The 18,564-nt window shown below is 35.6% G+C and overlaps 1 protein-coding gene across 2 annotated transcripts in view; it reads left to right on the top strand.

Annotated features, from left to right (window-relative positions):
- Nucleotides 1-18,564, top strand: part of SEMA3D (semaphorin 3D) — a 232,699-nt gene that overhangs the window by 71,654 nt on the left and 142,481 nt on the right. The window contains exons 1-2 of one of the 2 annotated variants that reach the window (XM_060414983.1): nt 4,957-4,995; nt 14,868-15,058. In XM_060414983.1, coding sequence (XP_060270966.1) covers nt 14,908-15,058 — 151 coding nt within the window. In that variant the 5' untranslated portion in view covers nt 4,957-4,995; nt 14,868-14,907. Of the gene's footprint in view, nt 1-4,956; nt 4,996-14,867; nt 15,059-18,564 lie in introns of those variants that run through there. The other variant, XM_015095240.4, reaches the window with a different exon arrangement.

Below are 18,564 nucleotides of genomic sequence, written 5' to 3' on the forward strand. Positions count from 1 at the left end.
TACTGTCTAGGTTGGTCATAACTTTTCTTCCGAGAAGTAAGCGTCTTTTAATTTCATGGCTGCAGTCACTATCTGCAGTGATTTTGGAGCCCCCCAAAAATAAAGTCTGACACTGTTTCTACTGTTTCCCCATCTATTTCCCATGAAGTGATCGGACCAGATGCCATGATCTTCGTTTTCTGAATGTTGAGTTTTAAGCCAACTTTTTCACTTTCCTCTTTTACTTTCATCAAGAGGCTTTTAGCTCCTCTTCACTTTCTGCCATAAGAGTGGTGTCATAGGTAAGTGAAAAAAAACTTGTAAAATTGATCTTGGATAAAATATAACTTATTTTTAAAATTTATGTTTATTTTACTTTTTTGCCATACCATGTGGCTTGTGGGATCTTAGTTCCTCAACCAGGGATCAAACTCAGGCCCTTGGTAGAGAAAACAGAGTCCTAACCACTAGACTGCCAGGGAATTCCCAAAATACACCTTTTAAAATGACTACTATTTTGTGAAGAAAAATTATTTTAATTAACTACTTAATACTTTATATATGTCAAAGGATGTCAGCATCTTATAAAATATGTAAACTTAAGTGGCATCATAATTAGAGTAATTTTTTTAAAGAAGGTGAAAAGCAAAGGACATTGCTAACAGTTTGTGCAAGATCATTCTATCCATTTTAGAAGCAAAGATGAGGGGTAGAAATGGAAAACAGTACACTGAATTAAATAGGCTAGATGGATAGACATATAAAAATTAAAACATATATGTAACATAGTAAGATCCAATGCAAAGGATTTATTTAATTATAGCATATGTCATTGCTATATTTTGAATATACCATTGCTTATAGTATGTTGTTTACTTCCATGTATCCCACGAGGTTATTTAAATTCTCTGTTTTTTCCTTTGAAACTAGAACTGTTTCTGGAAAAGAGACCAGGAGAAGCCTAATCCTTTTAATCTCTTGTGTGTGCCCATGTCCAACTCCTCACAACCCCGTGAACTATAGTCCACTAGGCTGCTCTCTCCACAGGATTTCCCAGGCAAGAATCGTGGAGTGGGTTGCCATTCTCTTCTCCAGGGGATCTTCCCAACCCAGGGATTGAACCTATGTTCAGGAAGGCAGATTCTTTACTTGCTGAGTCATTGGGGAAGCTCCTGCATTAATTTGGCTGCACTGGGTCTTTGAGGCATGTGAGATCTAGTTCCCTGACCAGGGATCAAACCTGGGCCTCCTGCATTGGGAGCGTGGTGTCTTAACCACTGGATCATCAGGGAAGTCCCTTTAATCTAATCTTTTAGTACAAGTGAAAATCTTAAGGTCAAATGTTATACATATTCACCAATGTTTATTCTATTTTGATTTTAAGGATTTATATGATGCTATTATTTGATTGGATAGTTATATTCTCTTTCTTTAAAAACAACATCATTTAATTTTTTATTGAAATATAGTTGATTTAAACAATGTTGTATAAATTATTGCTATACAGCAAAATGATTCAGTTATTCATATGTGTATGTATGTTTTTAATATTCTATTATAGTTTATCATAGGATATTGAATATAGTTCTCTGTGCTATACAGTAGGAGCTTGTTGTTTATTTATTCTACATATAATAGCTTACATCTGCTAACCCCAGCTTCCCACTCCATTCCTTCACCAGCTCCCTCTGCCTTGGCAGCCGCCAGTCCATTCTTTATGTCCATGATTCTGTTTTTGTTTCATATATAGGTTCATTTGTGTCATATTTTAGATTCCACATTTAAGTGATATCATGTGGTATTTATATTTCTCTTTCTGACTTACTTCACTTAGTGTGATAATCTCTAGTTGCATCCATGTTGCTGAAAATGGCATTATTTTGCTCTTTTTATGCTGTAACTTGTATACATAAACCAAGTCTTCTTTAGTCATTCATCTGTTGGACATTTAGGTTGTTTCCATGCCTTGGCTATTATGAATAGCACTGCAGTGAGCATAGGGTGCATATATCTTTTTGAAGATATATATATAGTTTTGTCTGCCTATGTGCCCAGCGGTGAGATCATTGTATCATATGTTTTTTGATCAACTTCCATATTGTTTTCCGCAGTGGCTTCACCAGCTTACATTCCTGCCAACAGTGTAGGAGGGTTCCCTTTTCTCCACATCCTCTTCCGGTTATTTGTACACTTTTTAATGTTGGCCATTTGCATGCAGAATTCCACGTATACAAGAGCCTGGTGGGTTACAGTCTACGGGGTTGCAAAGAGTCAGACATGACTGAACGATTTTCACATTTTTTTTTTTTTCATTATTACTGGTGTGAAGTGGTGCCTCATTGTCATTTTGTACTTCATTTAATTTAAATGAGTACCTTTGCGAGCACTCGAGACACAATTATATCTCATCCTTATATAACAAAATTCAGACCATACCTGCTTAAGCCATAGAAATGGAGTTTATTTGCTTGCATGGTCATTTGTTTGTTTTGGTGGCACCCTGTGATTTTTTTTTGGTTTGTTTGTCTTCATATTCTTGAAGGTTATACAATAGTTTCCTGAGATCTCTTTATTTTACAGGCCTTATGAACTGTAGGCATATGTTAAGATCGTTACTAAATGTCTTTAGAAAATAATTTGCTTTTATAGTTAAAAATAATTTTAATAGAAAATTAAGACAAATCAAATACAGTAATTGAAAAATGGCTAATATACACTGATGCTTACTATGTACTGGGCATGGTGTACATAACTTAATCCTTAAACAAATGAGTTAAATACTTCTGTAATCTATTTCAGATGTGACAAGTGAGACACAGTGAGATTCAGTAACTTTCCTATCAATAATCAGGAGGCAAGTGGCAGACCTAGGCTTTGCACCTGCGTGTTCAAGCACCATGTCAGTCTACTTCTGGAGGAATTATGGAAGATGTAACTGGGGATGTTTAGAACTGTAGGTAGAAGAAATGTAACAAGCAAGCATGTAAGGATAAAAAAATGAAAATTATAATACTGGCTTATACATACAAGTTATAACATTACTTTAAAATTATTTTTAGTGTTTTAATAGCAGAACTAAACCAAATGGGAAGGCATTGACTGGGTCAGAGTCTTGGGAACTTTTGAATTTCTGGTAGTAGCTGGTAGATCAGCTATGGCAAAATTCAGAGCTCTATTGCAGATAACTGTCTTCAGAGACCCAGCCCTTTTCTGGGCTAGCAGCCCCTACAATGAGCATGTACAGACTTATCTTGTAATATTCACCTAAGAAAAACTTGATAGTCATCAGTTGTTGAACTCAGTTTGCTAAAAATAAATTTTAAAATGTTAGTGAGTTTCACATTTAATTACATTAAAATTGTTATTTCTTTTTAACACAGTTGGGTCAATTATCATGAAATTAAAATCTGATATGAAGACTGAGTTTCTAAATTCTGCGTATGACTCCTAGTTCCTTTCACACACTGCTTATTTTTATTCCCAGATAGTGTTATGTTTATGAAGTTAATTATTTAAACTTTTCTCACTATGCAGGTGGATGCCTTACATTGTTAGAAATGTTTATTTCCCTTAGGCATTTCATTAAATAGTGAAGAAATAAATAAATTGTGTTAAAGTGTTTAGCACATGCTTTTGTTTTTTAAAAAAGTCATTTAACTTGTCTTAAGTGTTTTGATCTCAAAAGTACCTACATTCCTAGAGAATTTATGTGAATATGAAGTTCAGGGTCACATTTTTCCTGCCATATGCTGTTTTTCAGAATAAGAAGTTTGCTTTTAGATATTGATGGCTGCGTGCTAAGTCACTTTGGTCGTGTGCTACTACTCTTTGCAACTTTATGGACGGTAGCCCCCAGGCTCCTCAGTCCATGAGATTCTCCAGAGAAGAATACTGGAGTGGGTTGCCATTCCTTAATCCAGGGGATCTTCCCCACCCAGGGATAGAACCCACATCTCTTACATCTCCTGCATTGGCAGGCAGGTTCTTACCACTAGCGCCACCTGGAAAGCCCATCCTTGCTACAAGTGCTGCTTAAGTAAGCATCAGGAGAATATAAGATACCTCCATTGCTTTGAAAGACAAGGTATTTGAGGTGCACGATTATTTCAGCTGGTACAGAGACCATTGGGCCAATAAGTAAATTAGTTTGTTTATATAAAATTTATGTGTTTTCATTGAAGGGTCAATTTTTTAAAGGTTTAAATCCATTTATTGTCCACATAGCAGAAATAGTAGATCAGTATTGTAAAGTCTGAGAAAATCTTTATTGGGCATATAACTCAATATCTAAGTGAATAAATAAATATGTACATTAGGAAAGAAAGCTAAAACTTTCTATTATTTTTCAAAATATCAGTTTTTGATGCTAATGATATTCTTTAAAGTAATAAAATTGAGGAACCATTCGATAATAAACACATAGATAACTTTTTTAATTTCAAGAAAATATAATTGTTTTGCCTTCTTAATTACAGTAATTTCTACTCTGCTTTATTAAATATTTCATTAATTTAAGAATCCCCTTTTAAACTGCAGGGGGCACATATCAGAATATTTGAGGTGTAGGATGTTAAGTTTGAAACAACATTCAGTTTAAATACTGTACATTTATATTTTGAATACAAAATGCAGACATTTGACAAAATATCCTAGAATTCTCATAAAGTGTATCAGAATTCCAAAGAGTAATGAATCAGATTATCTTGGTCATGAAAAGATGCATGGATCAGAATGCTCTCTGGAAAATGAGAATATGGAAAGGAAAATCTTAAGCCTTTGAATTGAGGATGAATCACATTTAAAGACAAACTGACTGTGATTATGCTTTGTTACTTTTTCTGACCCTACAAATTGATAACCATTAGTACTTTGAATAGCCAGTTAATATGAGATTTAAGGCTAAGAAAGAAGACTAGTAAAGCCATTTACAGTCATATTTTATTAATTTTTTCTGTGTTTATTATTTGAACAGTTTGGACCTTGGAGACACTTGATTTCTTTACAACTTCTTACAGTGTAAGCATGGTTTTGCTGTTACCGTCATGTTCAAGAAAAAATCTAACCCACAATATTAAATCTAACAGGTTACACATGTATGTTCTGAAATCTCACTATTCTATTATTTTTTTTTTTGTTGAGTTGGATTCAACTGGGGTAAGATCCTAGAGGATTTAATCAGGCTTTAAGTGCAAGGCTATATAAGGCATGCAAACTCAAGTAACATGTAACAGTGGTTCTTTGTTGAGCACAGGTTTATTCAACAATATACTTTCAGTGTAGTTTAGAAATAGAAACATTATGTTTAAACCACTGCAAAATATAAGTGGAACTACTATAATTTATTCTTACTGAGTTTAGCATGTAAGTTTCCTTTTTCATTATTTCTGAAAAATCAGGTAATCTGTCATACTCCCTGGAATATATGAATTGATGAGGAATTCATGACATCTGAAGGCAGTTGTTGTTGTTTAGTTGCTCAGTCATGTCCAACTTTTTGCCACCCCACTGTCCATGGAATTTCCCAGGCAAGATTGCTGGAGTGGGTTGCCATTTCCTCCTCCAGGGGATCTTCACGACCCAGGAATCAAACCCAGGTCGCCTACATTGCAGGAAGATTCTTTAACATCTGAGCCACCAGGGACACTCAGGAAGAATAAATAGCTATTTATAAATGAAGAAATCAAGGATTCTTTTCCTCCTTTCCCAAACCTACACATACACACACACACACACACACACACACACACCCCTGAAAAAGAACCCTAAGTTCAGGTTTTTCAGGTATGAAGACTTATATTGTATTTTAATTCTTATCCTAAGTATAGAATCTAGTTTTTCACCATAATTATACATTCTTACCTCAGTGACTTTTGGAACAAATAGATATAAGTAAGACAAATTAATGAAGTTCAAATGTGAAATTTTATATCCCTTGCTCCTCAAATAATATCTTTGACAATTTACCATCCATCTAATAAGTTCTGGACTCTGTATTCCTTTGGGAAATGGCATAAGGCCTTCTTGAGTGTGAGATTATGTATTTGAATCTCTGATTTAGTGGAACAGTGTGTAAAACTCTCTCATAATCAGAACACTCCCTATTGGCTTCACATCTGAAGATCCCCAAGAGTGCTGTTTGTCCCAGTGCACATCTGGAACAGATTACGTGCAGTTAATTGGCTCCAGGTCGAGCTTGTTACAGACAGTAGCGCGCAGTATAACCTATGCAATTCACCAAATCCACCACTTTAGGTTAAATCACACCTACTTCTGTAATTCTTCCCAGATGCGGGATACACACACTTATGGGTACAAAACACACACACACACACATACACACTAACATACACTGGAAGATAGCAAAGTATCGATAGATTAGTGGAGAGGTTGTTGGCAATACATTTAACCCATAAGTGATCTCAATTAAAAGTTTAAAGGACGGTTGGGAGGAGAAAAAAAGAATTAGGAACAGCAGATTATAGATAGTGGCTGTTTTATAGGAGAAACATATATAAAGTTTTAAAAAACATTTCAGGAGGTTCAGAATTTTTGATATTTTGTCCGTCACCCTTAACAAATGTTTCAGCACGTGTGGGCACTTACTGGAATGCCACAGTAGCAAGGAAAGCAGTGCTTTGATTTTTAACTTATTTAACAATATTAATGAGTTAGGTAACAGGGAACAGTATGACTACTGTTCATTGAAAACCAAAACATCAATCTTCTTAACATAGTGTTGGAGGCACAGGGCATGTCTTAGCGATTAATGACCAGTTGGAGGAGTAGATATCTCAATACATAGCTAAGGGCCATTAACCCCAACTGGTCATTAATTCACAGGAAATGTCCTGTACTGAGGTCATTATTGCTAATAAAATGCACACACAGAAAGTTTCCTCTCTTTTGCCTGTGTACATAAACATGCATTCACACTACATGCACAGTTACATGTCATAAAAGAATAGTATTACACATGTCCAGAAGCGCAGGAAAACTAAACCTAATGAGAAATTTCATATACTTAAACTCTTTGTTGCTGTTGCTTAGTCACTAAGTTGTGTTCGACTCTTTTCTGACCCCATGGACTGTAGCCCTCCAGGCTCCTCTGTCCATGGGATTTCCCAGGCAAGAATACTAGAGTGGTTTGCCATTTCATTCTCCAGGGGATCTTCCCCACTCAGGGATCAAACCTGTGTCTACTGCTTTGGTAGTCAGATTCTTTACTACTGAACCACCAGGAAAGCCCTAGTTTAATCCTGACATTCAGCTAACCTTTCAGTCTTTTTGAAGACTGTGGGTAGGTGGGAGTATGCATGTTAGTATGGCAAAGCTGTGGATGTGCTGTGATCAGATACCCATGTTCTGCTAATACGACGATGCTGGGAAAATTGAAAATAACAGGCAAGTGGGATCAAAAAAGCACTGATGAAAATAGATGATAACAGCATTCATGGTCTAAGACTAAAGGCAGTGTGAATAACTGCATCATTTGAGTTCTACTATATTAGATATCAGAACAGGCATGAGGCACATTTAAGTGTTAGGCTGAACTACTCTTCGGTTTCCTCTCTCCTTCACCCACTGAATCATGCTACCTCCCTTACCCGTTGGTTTTGTTTTGTTTTGTTTTTTTTTAATCATGCTTCCAGCTGTTTTGGAACCCTTCACTGTGTATTATTGTCATCTGGAACTGTCTCTCCTTTTTTTTCTCTCCTTTTTTATTTTCTTTCTCTGTGAAACTAGCTTTGCCTTACTTAAACCTATATTAAACTCCTTTGATTGTCTTCCATAGCATCATATCAATATCTTGATATTAGCAGTTATTTCTTGAGAGTTTATTATTTGTATCCAATCAACTGCTCCTTTTAGAAAAGACTCTTATCTTTCTTCTCACCTTAATAAATGTTTAGAGATGAGTTATGGTGTTAGTGACCAGGAATATATATATATAATATATATTGTTGAGTGTATATTCCTTAAAAAATATTTTGTTTGCCAAGAAACACGTTTTTAAGGAGAATCTATAACACAAAGAATGTATCTGTGTTTTACAGGCATAAATGTAAAATTAAAAAGGTGAAGAAATAAATTTTTTAAGACACCAAGTAATTGAAAGCTCATATAATTTAAAACTAATTCTTATAAATTTTTCTGTAGACCAATTAAGTGTTTTGTGCCAACAGTGTATGTGTTGTCCTAATAGTTTTTATATAATATAAAACTTCAGTCTTTTAGAGTTTGTTTTTAAAATGTTATTTACTGAGGGACTTCATTAGTGTTTTATTCTAAAATATATATTTTTACTTAAATTATTAAAGCTAGAATTTTCATTAAGGGCTGCTGATAGTATGGATCTTTTATGTCAGATTGAAATTTCTGTTTTCTCTTAAATTATATCATTCAGTTCAGTTTAGTTGCTCAGTCATGTCTGACTCTTTGCAGCCCCTTGGACTGCAGCCCACTAGGCTTACCTGTCCATCACCAACTCCTGGAGCTTGCTCAAACTCATGTCCACTGATGCCATCAAACCATCTCATCCTCTGTCATCACTTTCTCCTCCCGCCTTCAATCTTTCCCAGGTTTGGGGTCTTTTCTAATGAGTCAGTTCTTCACCATGTGGCCAAAGTATTGGAGCTTCAGCTTTAGCATAATTCCTTCCAATGAATATTCTGGGCTCATTTCCTTTAGGACTGACTGGTTTGATCTCCCTGCAGTCTAAGGGAATCTCAAGAGTCTTCTCCAACACCACAGTTCAAAAGCATCAATTCTTTGGTACTCAACTTTCTTTATGGTCCAATTCTCACATCCATGCATGACTACTGGAAAAACCATATCTTTAACTAGACCCATCTTTGTTGGCAAAAGAATGTCTCTGCTTTTTAATATGCTGTCTAGGTTGGTCATAAATTTTCATGGCTGCAGTCACCATCTGCAGGGATTTTGGAGCCCCAGAAAATAAATCTCTCACTGTTCCCATTGTTTCCCCATCTACCTGCCATGCAGATGCCATTTGATTTTCTGAATGTTAACTTTTAAGCCGTTTTTTCACTCTCCTCATTCAGTTTCATTAATATGCTCTATAGTTTCTCTTCACTGTCTGCCATAAGGGTGGTGTCATCTGCATATCTGAGGTTATTATATTTCTCCCAGCAATCTTGATTCTAGCTTGTGTTTCATCCAGCCTGGAATGTCCCATGGGGTACTCTGCATATAAGTTAAATAAGCAGGGTGACATTATACAGCCTTGACATACTCCTTTCCCAATTTGGAACCAGTCCGTTGTTCCATGTCCGGTTCTAACTGTTGCTTCTTGACCTTCGTACAGATTTCACAGGGGACAGATAAGGTGGTCTGGTATTCCATCTCTTGAAGAATTTTCCACAGTTTGTTAAATCGACAGAGTCTAAGACTTTGGTGTAGTCAATACAGCAAAAATAGATGTTTTTCTGGAATTTCTTGCTTTTTCTATGGTCCAGTGGATGTTGGCAATTAGATATCTGGAAGCATCACAAAATGTCAAGCAAATGTGAAGAATATTTGTGGGGCATATTTGGTACATTATTCTTAAATGAGTATTTAAATCAACTTGATTCTTTTCATTTGTAGTAATCTTCTAAATCAAAGAATTAAATATGCACAGATTACACAAAGATAGAATAGTTTGGTACTTCCTACAGGTAATTAAAGTAACTGAGAAAACATAGTGTATTAAGCATTCATGTTGAACACTTCATGAATAAACAACATATAATCTGTAATGTATTCTTAGAATATTTGTCTTATGTATAAAATTAATACATATATAATTTGTTTTATTTCACCTTCCGAGACTGATTTTGACTTCTGAGATTTAAGATAAACTTAAGGAATCTTTATTCAAAGTCATTCTAATAAAAGCATTTTAATAAAGAGTTGATCTTCCATAAGAAAAATACTCTTAATAGACTTTCTCTTAAAATTAACCATATAGGCATATAGTATTTATTTTGATATTAAATAATTAGATAATTAGTAAAGTATAATATTTTTTCATTATGGCTTAACTTTCAGTGAGGAAGTACAGAAATTATTGATACTTGAAGCAGGTACCACATCTGGAATCCTTCCCAGAAGCAGGCAAAGCATTATTGCTCCTATGAGTTATGTCTTAGAAAATATTGAGGAGAGGGAAGACTTTTCAAGAGTTGAAAATAACTTGATTGTGACATAATGAAAAGCACATAAAATACTTTGGGGCTAAGGAGGCTGATTCTATCTAAAGTCTGGAACAAATGTTTTAATTCATCTTTTATTTGCCATATGACCTTGAGAGAATTATCAGAATGTGTACTTCAGTTTCCTCCTCTGTAAAATGAGGAAAATATATAATTACCTGTCTTTCTTGGATGTCACTAGCATTGATAAAAAATAAATGGAGGCATGTTAAAAATTTTAAGAGTATATTTGAGCAAAAATCAATCTGAATTGTGTGATACCAAACTGAAGTATCAACCACTAATACTGAAGAAGCTGAAGTAGAAAGGTTCTATGAAGCGCTAAAAGACCTTCTAGAACTAACAACAAAAAAGATATCCTTTTCAACATGGGGAATGGAATTCAAAAGTGGAAAGTGAAGAGATAACTGTAGTAACAGACAAGTTTGGCCTGGAGTACAAAATGAAGCAGGGCATAGGCTAACAGAGTTTTGCCAAGAGAATGCACTGATTTTAGCAAACACTCTCTGCCAACGGCACAAGAGATGACTTTACACATGGACATCACCAGATGGTCAATACCAAAATCAGATTGATTATATTATTTGCAGTCAAAGATGGAGAAGCTCTATACAGTCAGCAAAAACAAGACCAGAATCTGACTGTGGCTCAGACATGAACTCTTTATTGCAAAATTCAAACTTTAATTGAAGAAAGTAGGGAAAACCACCAGACCATTCAGGCATGACCTAAATCAAATCCCTCATGACTGTACAGTGGAAGTGAGAAATAGATTCAAGGGACTAGATCTAATAGACAGAGTGCCTGAAGAAGTATGGATGAAGGTTTGTAACATTGTACAGGAGGCTGTGATCAAGACCATTCCCAAGAAGTAGAAATGCAAAAAGCAAAATGGCTGTCTGAGGAGGCCTTCAAATAGCTGAGAAAAGAAGAGATGTAAAAGGCAAAGAAGAAAAGGAAAGATACACCCATTTGATGCAGAGTTCCAAAGAACAGCAAGGAGAGATAAGAAAGTCTTCCTCAGTGAATAATGCAAAGAAATAGAGGAAAACAATAGAACGGGAAAGACTAGAGATCTCTTCCAGAAAATTAGAGATACCACGGGAACTTTTCATACAAAGATGGACACAATAAAGGACAGAAATGGTACAGACTTAACAGAAGCAGCAGATATTAAGAAGAGGTGGTAAGAATTCACAGAAGTTCTTCATGACCCAGATAATGACGATGGTGTGATCACCAACCTAGAGCCAGACATCCTGGAGCCTGAAGTCAAGTGGGCATTAGGAAACATCACTATGATCAAAGCTATTGGATGTGATGGAATTCTGGCTGAACTATTTCAAATCCCAAAAGATGATGCTGTTAAAGTGCTGCACTCAATACGCTAGCAAATTTGGAAACAACCATTTCAACGGACTGGTTCCAAATTGGGAAAGGAGTACATCAAGGCTGTATATTGTCACCCTGCTTATTTAACTTATATGCAGAGTGCATGATGCTGAATGCTGACTGGATGAAACACAAGCTGGAATCAAGATTGCTGGGGGAAATATCAGTAACTTAAGATATGCAGATGACACCACCCTTAGGCAGAAAGTAAAAAGGAACTAAAGAGTCTCTTAATGAAGGTGAAAGAGGAGAGTGAAAATGCTGGCTTAAAAATCAACATTCAAGAAACTAAGATCATGGCATCTGGTCCCATCACTGGATGGCAAATAGATGCGGAAACAATGGAAACAGTGAGAGACTTTTATTTTCTTGGGCTCCAAAATCACTGCAGATGGTGACTGCAGCCCTGAAATTAAAATATGCTTGCTTCTTGGAAGAAAAGCTATGACACACCTAGACAGCATATTAAAGAGCAGAGATGTCAGTTTGCCAACAAACGTTCATCTAGTCAAAGCTATGGTTTTTCCAGTAGTCATGTTTGAATATGAGAGTTGGACCATAAGGAAAGTTGAGTAGCAAATAATTGATGCTTTTGAACTGTGGTGTTGGAGAAGACTCTTGAGATTCCCTTGGAATGCAGGGAGATCAAACCAGTCAATCCTAAAGGAAATGAGCCCTGAATATTCATTGGAAGGACTTATGCTGAAGCTGAAGCTCCAATACTTTGGCCAGCTGGTGAAGAACTGACTCATTAGATAAAGACACCCATGCTGGGAAAGATTGAAGTCTGGACAGAGGATGAGACGGTTTGATGGCATCAGCAACTCAGTGAACATGAGTTTGAGCAAGCTCTGGCATTTGGTGATGGAGATGGAAGCCTGGCATGCTGCAGTCCATGGGGTTGCAAAGAGTCTGACACAACTGAGCAACTAAACTGAACTGAAACTGAAAGTGGTTAAGAGCACTCCACTGATAGATGGATACTAGGGGAAAGATTTACCTAAAGAAACTTTCCAAAACAGGAAGATTATTTGATTGTCTATACCTTAAAGCCTAGTTAACTGTTTGATTGGTTGTTCTTAGTGTTATAAATTTGTACTTTTGAGGCATTTACAGGCTTAGGCTTTGTTCAGTTAGATAGGCTACATGGCACTAGAGAAACCTCAATCTAATGACATACTTGTTTAATTTATCAGCATTAGGTCATTTAATTTATGTAAACCAGCTTTTTTCTTCTCTTTCTTTTTTATTTTCTAAATTATGAAAGTAAGATAACACATTATAGGAGACTTGGAAAATATAGAACAAAGTTACATATAGTTCCTCTATATATTACAATTATTTTTTAAGTAAGTAAATTAAGATTTTTAGTTGGAGTTTCAATATCAAACTCACAAAAATTAATAGAATGAATATACAGAAAAGTAGAAGTATGTAGTAGACATGAAAAGCACCATGAACCAATTCAACGTAATTAAGAATTATCCAATTTTCACAAGATAGCAGGATACAAATTTTGTCCAAGTTTCCATAGAGTATAAACTAGGAGACACTGTAACATATCCAAGAACATAAAGGAAGGTGCAAAAATTTCATGGTTTAAAGCTATTGAAATCATATAGTCTGTTCTCTTGTTACTGTGGAATTATGTTAGAAATCAGTAGCAAAAGATATTTGAAAATTACCCACATAGTTTCAACTACAATGTGACATTTACCAAGGAGATATTTGACTTACCCATTTAAAGCCTCACTAAAGTTAGAAGACTGAAAAAAACACAGAGGGTGATTGTAGAGAAGAAAGTATTTAAATTAGAAATTAATATCAAAATGAGAGTAATATCAAAGATATTTTTAAAACTCCATGTATTTGGAATTTAAATGTCCACTTTTAAATGATGGATATGTTTGAAAAGCCATAACATGGAAGATTAGAAAATATTTGTAACAGAATAAAAATGAAATGGAGAAGGCAATGGCAATCCACTCTAGTACTCTTGCCTAGAAAATCCCATGGACAGAGGGGCCTGGTAGGCTGCAGTCCATGGGGTCATTAGGAGTCAGACATGACTGAGTGACTTCACTTTCACTTTTCACTTTTGTGCATTGGAGAAGAAAATAGCAACCCACTCCAGTATTCTTGCCTCTAGAATCCCAGGGACGAGGGAGCCTGGTGGGCTGCCATCTATGGGGTCGCACAGTGTCGGACATGACTGAAACGACTTAGCAACAACAGCAATAGCAAAAATGAAAAGGGTATTTATCAGAATTTGTTGCATGCAGCTGAACCTGCTCAATGCAATTAAATAAATATGGATTCTTGAATAGGGTAAAAAAACATGCAATGAACAGTAGCATAAGATTTTTACACCACTTTTTTTTTTTTTTTTTTTTTTACTTTTCTGAATGTTGAGTTTTAAGCCAATCTTTTCACTCTCCTCTTTCACTTTCATCAAGAGGCTCTTTAGTTCTTCTCTTTCTGCCATAAGGGAGGTGTCATTTACACCACTTTTTAAAAAGTACCAGTTCATGTAAATACTCAATGAATATTATTTATAATTATTATTACAAGACTTAGTTAGAAATATGTGAGTTTTGATTTATTCCATGTCTTAACAAAGACAACCAAGGCAGCTTGATTGTGGCAACCTATAATAACTATATCCTCTTTAAATTTTTTTCTTCTACAGTATTTTATATTCAGTGCCACCCTGTGTGGAGTAATATAGGTTGCAGGTAAGATTGCCTTGTCCCAGGTCTAAAATCTGTACTGGCGGCCCTGACCAGATCATGTTTAATTGTCCCAATTATAGGTAGACTTGGGAATATTTTTTGGTCAGAAACAAAAGAACTCTCTCAAAATGATAGCTTTTATTCAGTTTTACTTGAGGATCTTTCTCTTTGAGGAAGGGATGAGGCAAGAGTAGGCTTCTACCAGTATTCTTTTCTGACCACGAATCCATCAAGATACAGAAAGAATTGGTTCCTCCTATATTTGCATAAAACAACACAAACATTTTAGTAGAAGAAGGGATGCTAATTAACCTAAGTAGTTGAAGTTTTTGTTTTGCACTCATCTCCATGTCTGAATAAAGCCAGCTGTTTACTTATTACATTTTTATTATTCAGTTCTGATTCATTCCCCCTGCAACAATTTGTAAGAGCAGAACAAGAGAGAAGGAGAAATTATTTTTTTAAAAAACATACATTCAGAAAACTATAATTTACTAAGTACAGAGAAATCTGCAAACTGCTATATTAATAGTTGTTTTCTTCTTTTTAGATTCAGTTAACACTGTTTGAAAGAGAACATTGTTTTCATCATGGTTGTTACTAAAGATGAGAGACCAAAGTCCAGAAGCCACAATTTTCATCTTTTTCATGCCTTGATGATGATAAGCATGACCATGCTGTTTCTTCCAGTCATTAGAACTTCTAAGCAAAATATTCCACGACTCAAGCTAACCTACAAAGGTAAATGTGTCAGTGTTTTCCAGCCTCTCTTCTTTTATTTAGAAACGCATGCTGAGTTCAGTGAAATGTTTGTAATCAGTTAATAATAATATATTGTAGAACAAAAAGCCCAATTATTTATTTTTCTTGGTGAAGAAAATAGATGTAAAAACTGTCCATGTATACTTTCAGTTCTTTATTTACAAGTATTAACTATTGATTAGCATAATTAGGAAATTTTTATCCTCAAGTTGCAGTCAGCTTGTATTAAAACAAATCAGTCCCTAGATATGGTCAGGCCACTCAAGATGGTTTTTCTCTTGCTCTCTGTAAGTCTCCTGCTCAACCAGCACCCGCTTCACCTACATCTGCCAGACTCCTACATGCTTGCTTAGGCTCCAGCTAATGATTGTTCTAACTTTTAGCCACCAAGATAGCCTATCAAAGCGGAGGAAGGGGTTTCTGCTGATTGCCCTGGTAACTGATGAGCCAACCTGCTGTCAATTCTTTCTGTAAATGGTAACATCGCCCCACCTCCCTCCCCGCTACCCCCTAACCCCTGGCCTCTGGGAGTGAAGCCTGCTGCCATGTTCTGCTTTGGGGTCAGTCATAACCTCTGTGGGGTGTTGCTCTAAGATCTTACTTCAGACATGTAAGCTCCCCTTCTGTTAAACCACTGATATTTCTGTCGCTGACCCTGGGCTCGTTCTTTGGTCTTGAAGCTGGGCAAATAGAGGCCTCCTAGGCCTGCAGTGAGCAACCTAACACCCTAAAAATAGAAAAATTGTTAATTCCATACAGCTGCTACTAATTAGTTTACCCTTGGCATTTTTTAAAAACATTAAGATATCTTCAAAATACTAACAAACTAACATATCTTGAATATCTCAAGCATATACATATTTTATTGTTTAAGAAGTGTGAAAGGCTTAAAACATGAGAAAACATTTAATAAGTGAAATCTAATCACTTTTATATTAATTTAAACATTTAAAAGCAAAGTTTATATGCTAGTATTTAACCATCATGTTTATATGTAAGTGTAATATATAAATATATATATATATCGAGAGAGAGAGAGAGAGGATGTGCCGTTTCGTGCTTGAAGATTTTTTTTTCCTGGTATCCCCTTGGCCTCTTTAATACCTTAACTAATGAGAGGAATATAGGGGATTTTCCTTTATTCTGAATTTGGCAGGTAAAAATAATGCTGGCAGTTTTAATCTTTAAGATAAAAAGTTATCTTAGGTAATCTTTTAAAAGATAGCTTTTCAGCTCAAATTAAATATCAATACTAAAGCTAATTTGATGTTTAATGTAAGCATAAGTGGAATTATTTTATTACATACACTACACATTTCATATGTTGGTATTTGTTTTGAAGTTATATCTCATGAACAAACGAGTTAAGCTAGCATCATTATCTTTGAGTTTTTACATTCTTCTCAAATTGCTAGAACCGGTAAAACTAACCTATGGTTTTTAAAAAAATCAAGATATTGCTTTTGCATGGTTGAGGGATGATCATATGGAAAGGAATGTGAGAGGAAACTCCCTTGAATTATGGAAATGTTTTCTATCCTAATAGGGATATGGATACATAATATGGGCTTTTCACAATCCATCATATTGCACATGTCTGATTTGTTTGCCTGTTTTTAAGGCAAATGCCTCTACATTTACCCTAAGTTCCCTGATAACTAAGTTGGTAAAGAATCCTCCTGCAATGCAGGAGATCCTGGTTCAATTCCTGAGTTGGGAGGGTCCGCTGGAGAAGAGATTGACTACCCCACTCTGGTATCCTTGGGCTTCCCTTGTGGCTCAGCTGGTAAAGAATCCACTTGCAAAGGGGGAGACCTGGGTTCGATCCCTGGGTTGGGAAGATCCCCTGGAGACGGGAAAGGTTACCTACTCCAGTATTCTAGCCTGGAGAATTCCGTGGACTACAGTCCCTGGGGTTGCAAAGAGTCAGACACGACTGAGCAACTTTCACTTCACTTCTTCATAGAACAGAAAACAAATAGTAAAAGTCAAATAGTTAAAAAAATGTAGAAAGTTTGAAAATAGATTGAAGGGAAAAAAAAGGAAATATTACCTGGTTTCTGTGATACAGTGAATAATGCCAGAGCATTGTATTGATGAATATAAACATGCAAAATAGACTTGGAAAGAAACTTTAATAATAGTTAATGATTACTCTCTAGGATTCCTCATGAGCAAAGCGTTGGAATAAGGCTTGTGTGTGAATTATGTTATCCTCATCACCACCCTGGGAGGTGGAGATTATTACCATCTTCCTATAAATGAGGATACTGAGGTACTGAGAGATTAAGAAATTAAGGTCTCAAATTAGTTCGTGGCTCAACTCCTGAGCCAGCCTGGTGCTGCTGGGAGCCTGTGTAGCTATTCATATTTCTCACACCCTGGACAAGAGCTTTTCTTCCCTGAGGCACTTACCTACCTGACTGATTGTATGATTTCAGTTGTCACAATCAAATGGGTTGAAGAAAATCACAGTCTCCGTTTAAGATTACTCAGGAGCCAAAAGAGATTTACAGACTTGTGGGATTTCCTCCCCTCTGATAGTCTTACAGGAAGTAAAGATTGCCATTGTGCTAATTTGTAGTCATAATCAAAATTATGTATGATTAATTGTAAAATGTTAACTCAAATGTGGTAACTTGATCATTTGAAAATAATGGATAAGGTTCTAAAAATTAAACAGAATTAAAAACATTAATTTTAGGTAGCTGCTGGTAATTAGCTTATTCTTAATAAGAAAGTTTTGGGGAGCTGAATCTGTTTTTGTACTTGGAATACAAAGTACAAAAGCGTGTAAGAGTTTAAAATCTTGTTTTATTTATCTCTCTATATATTCTATATATTCTCACTTCTCCCAGCACCTAGTACTTATATAAAAGAACTGGTATAAATGTTGGATTCAATGCCATAAGAACTCTTCTTTTTATGGTTCTTATATTTAGTATACTTTATTTTTTAGGTATTTATTTACAAGTAGGTTATCTGCATTTCAAAAGCAGTAGCAAAGATTGAATGCAGTGAAGTAATTTAAAAAACCTCTGAGCTTACCCGTGTTACCCACACACACTCCCTCTCCCCTGCCCCTCCTTCCTCCACCACCCTCCAATAGTGCTCTGTGGCTGCTGTTAGTTATTCACTTCCAGGATATGAGGCTAGAAAATTCAGTTCCAATGAAAAGTTGATTGTAAATTTCAAAAATTATTCATTTTTATGAGCACAAAATCAGCTTTATTTTCCATAACTCAAGCTTCCTTATGTGCAGACCGGAGACACAGCCCATATCAGTAGAGTTAGCTACTTTGAACAGCTGCAAGATTATTTTACGGGATTTCTTAAAGGTCAACAGAAATATAATAACCATTTTATCTAAAGAATGCCCTTTGATAGACTTAGTTTTGAACCTCTGAATCCACAGGAGCTTGTTTGGTTCTTTTGTTGTGTAAAGAGATTCCCTCTCAGTTGAATATTTTGAATTCTTACATATT

This window comes from Ovis aries, chromosome 4 (assembly GCF_016772045.2).
Source record: "Ovis aries strain OAR_USU_Benz2616 breed Rambouillet chromosome 4, ARS-UI_Ramb_v3.0, whole genome shotgun sequence".
Lineage (NCBI taxonomy): Eukaryota > Metazoa > Chordata > Mammalia > Artiodactyla > Bovidae > Ovis > Ovis aries.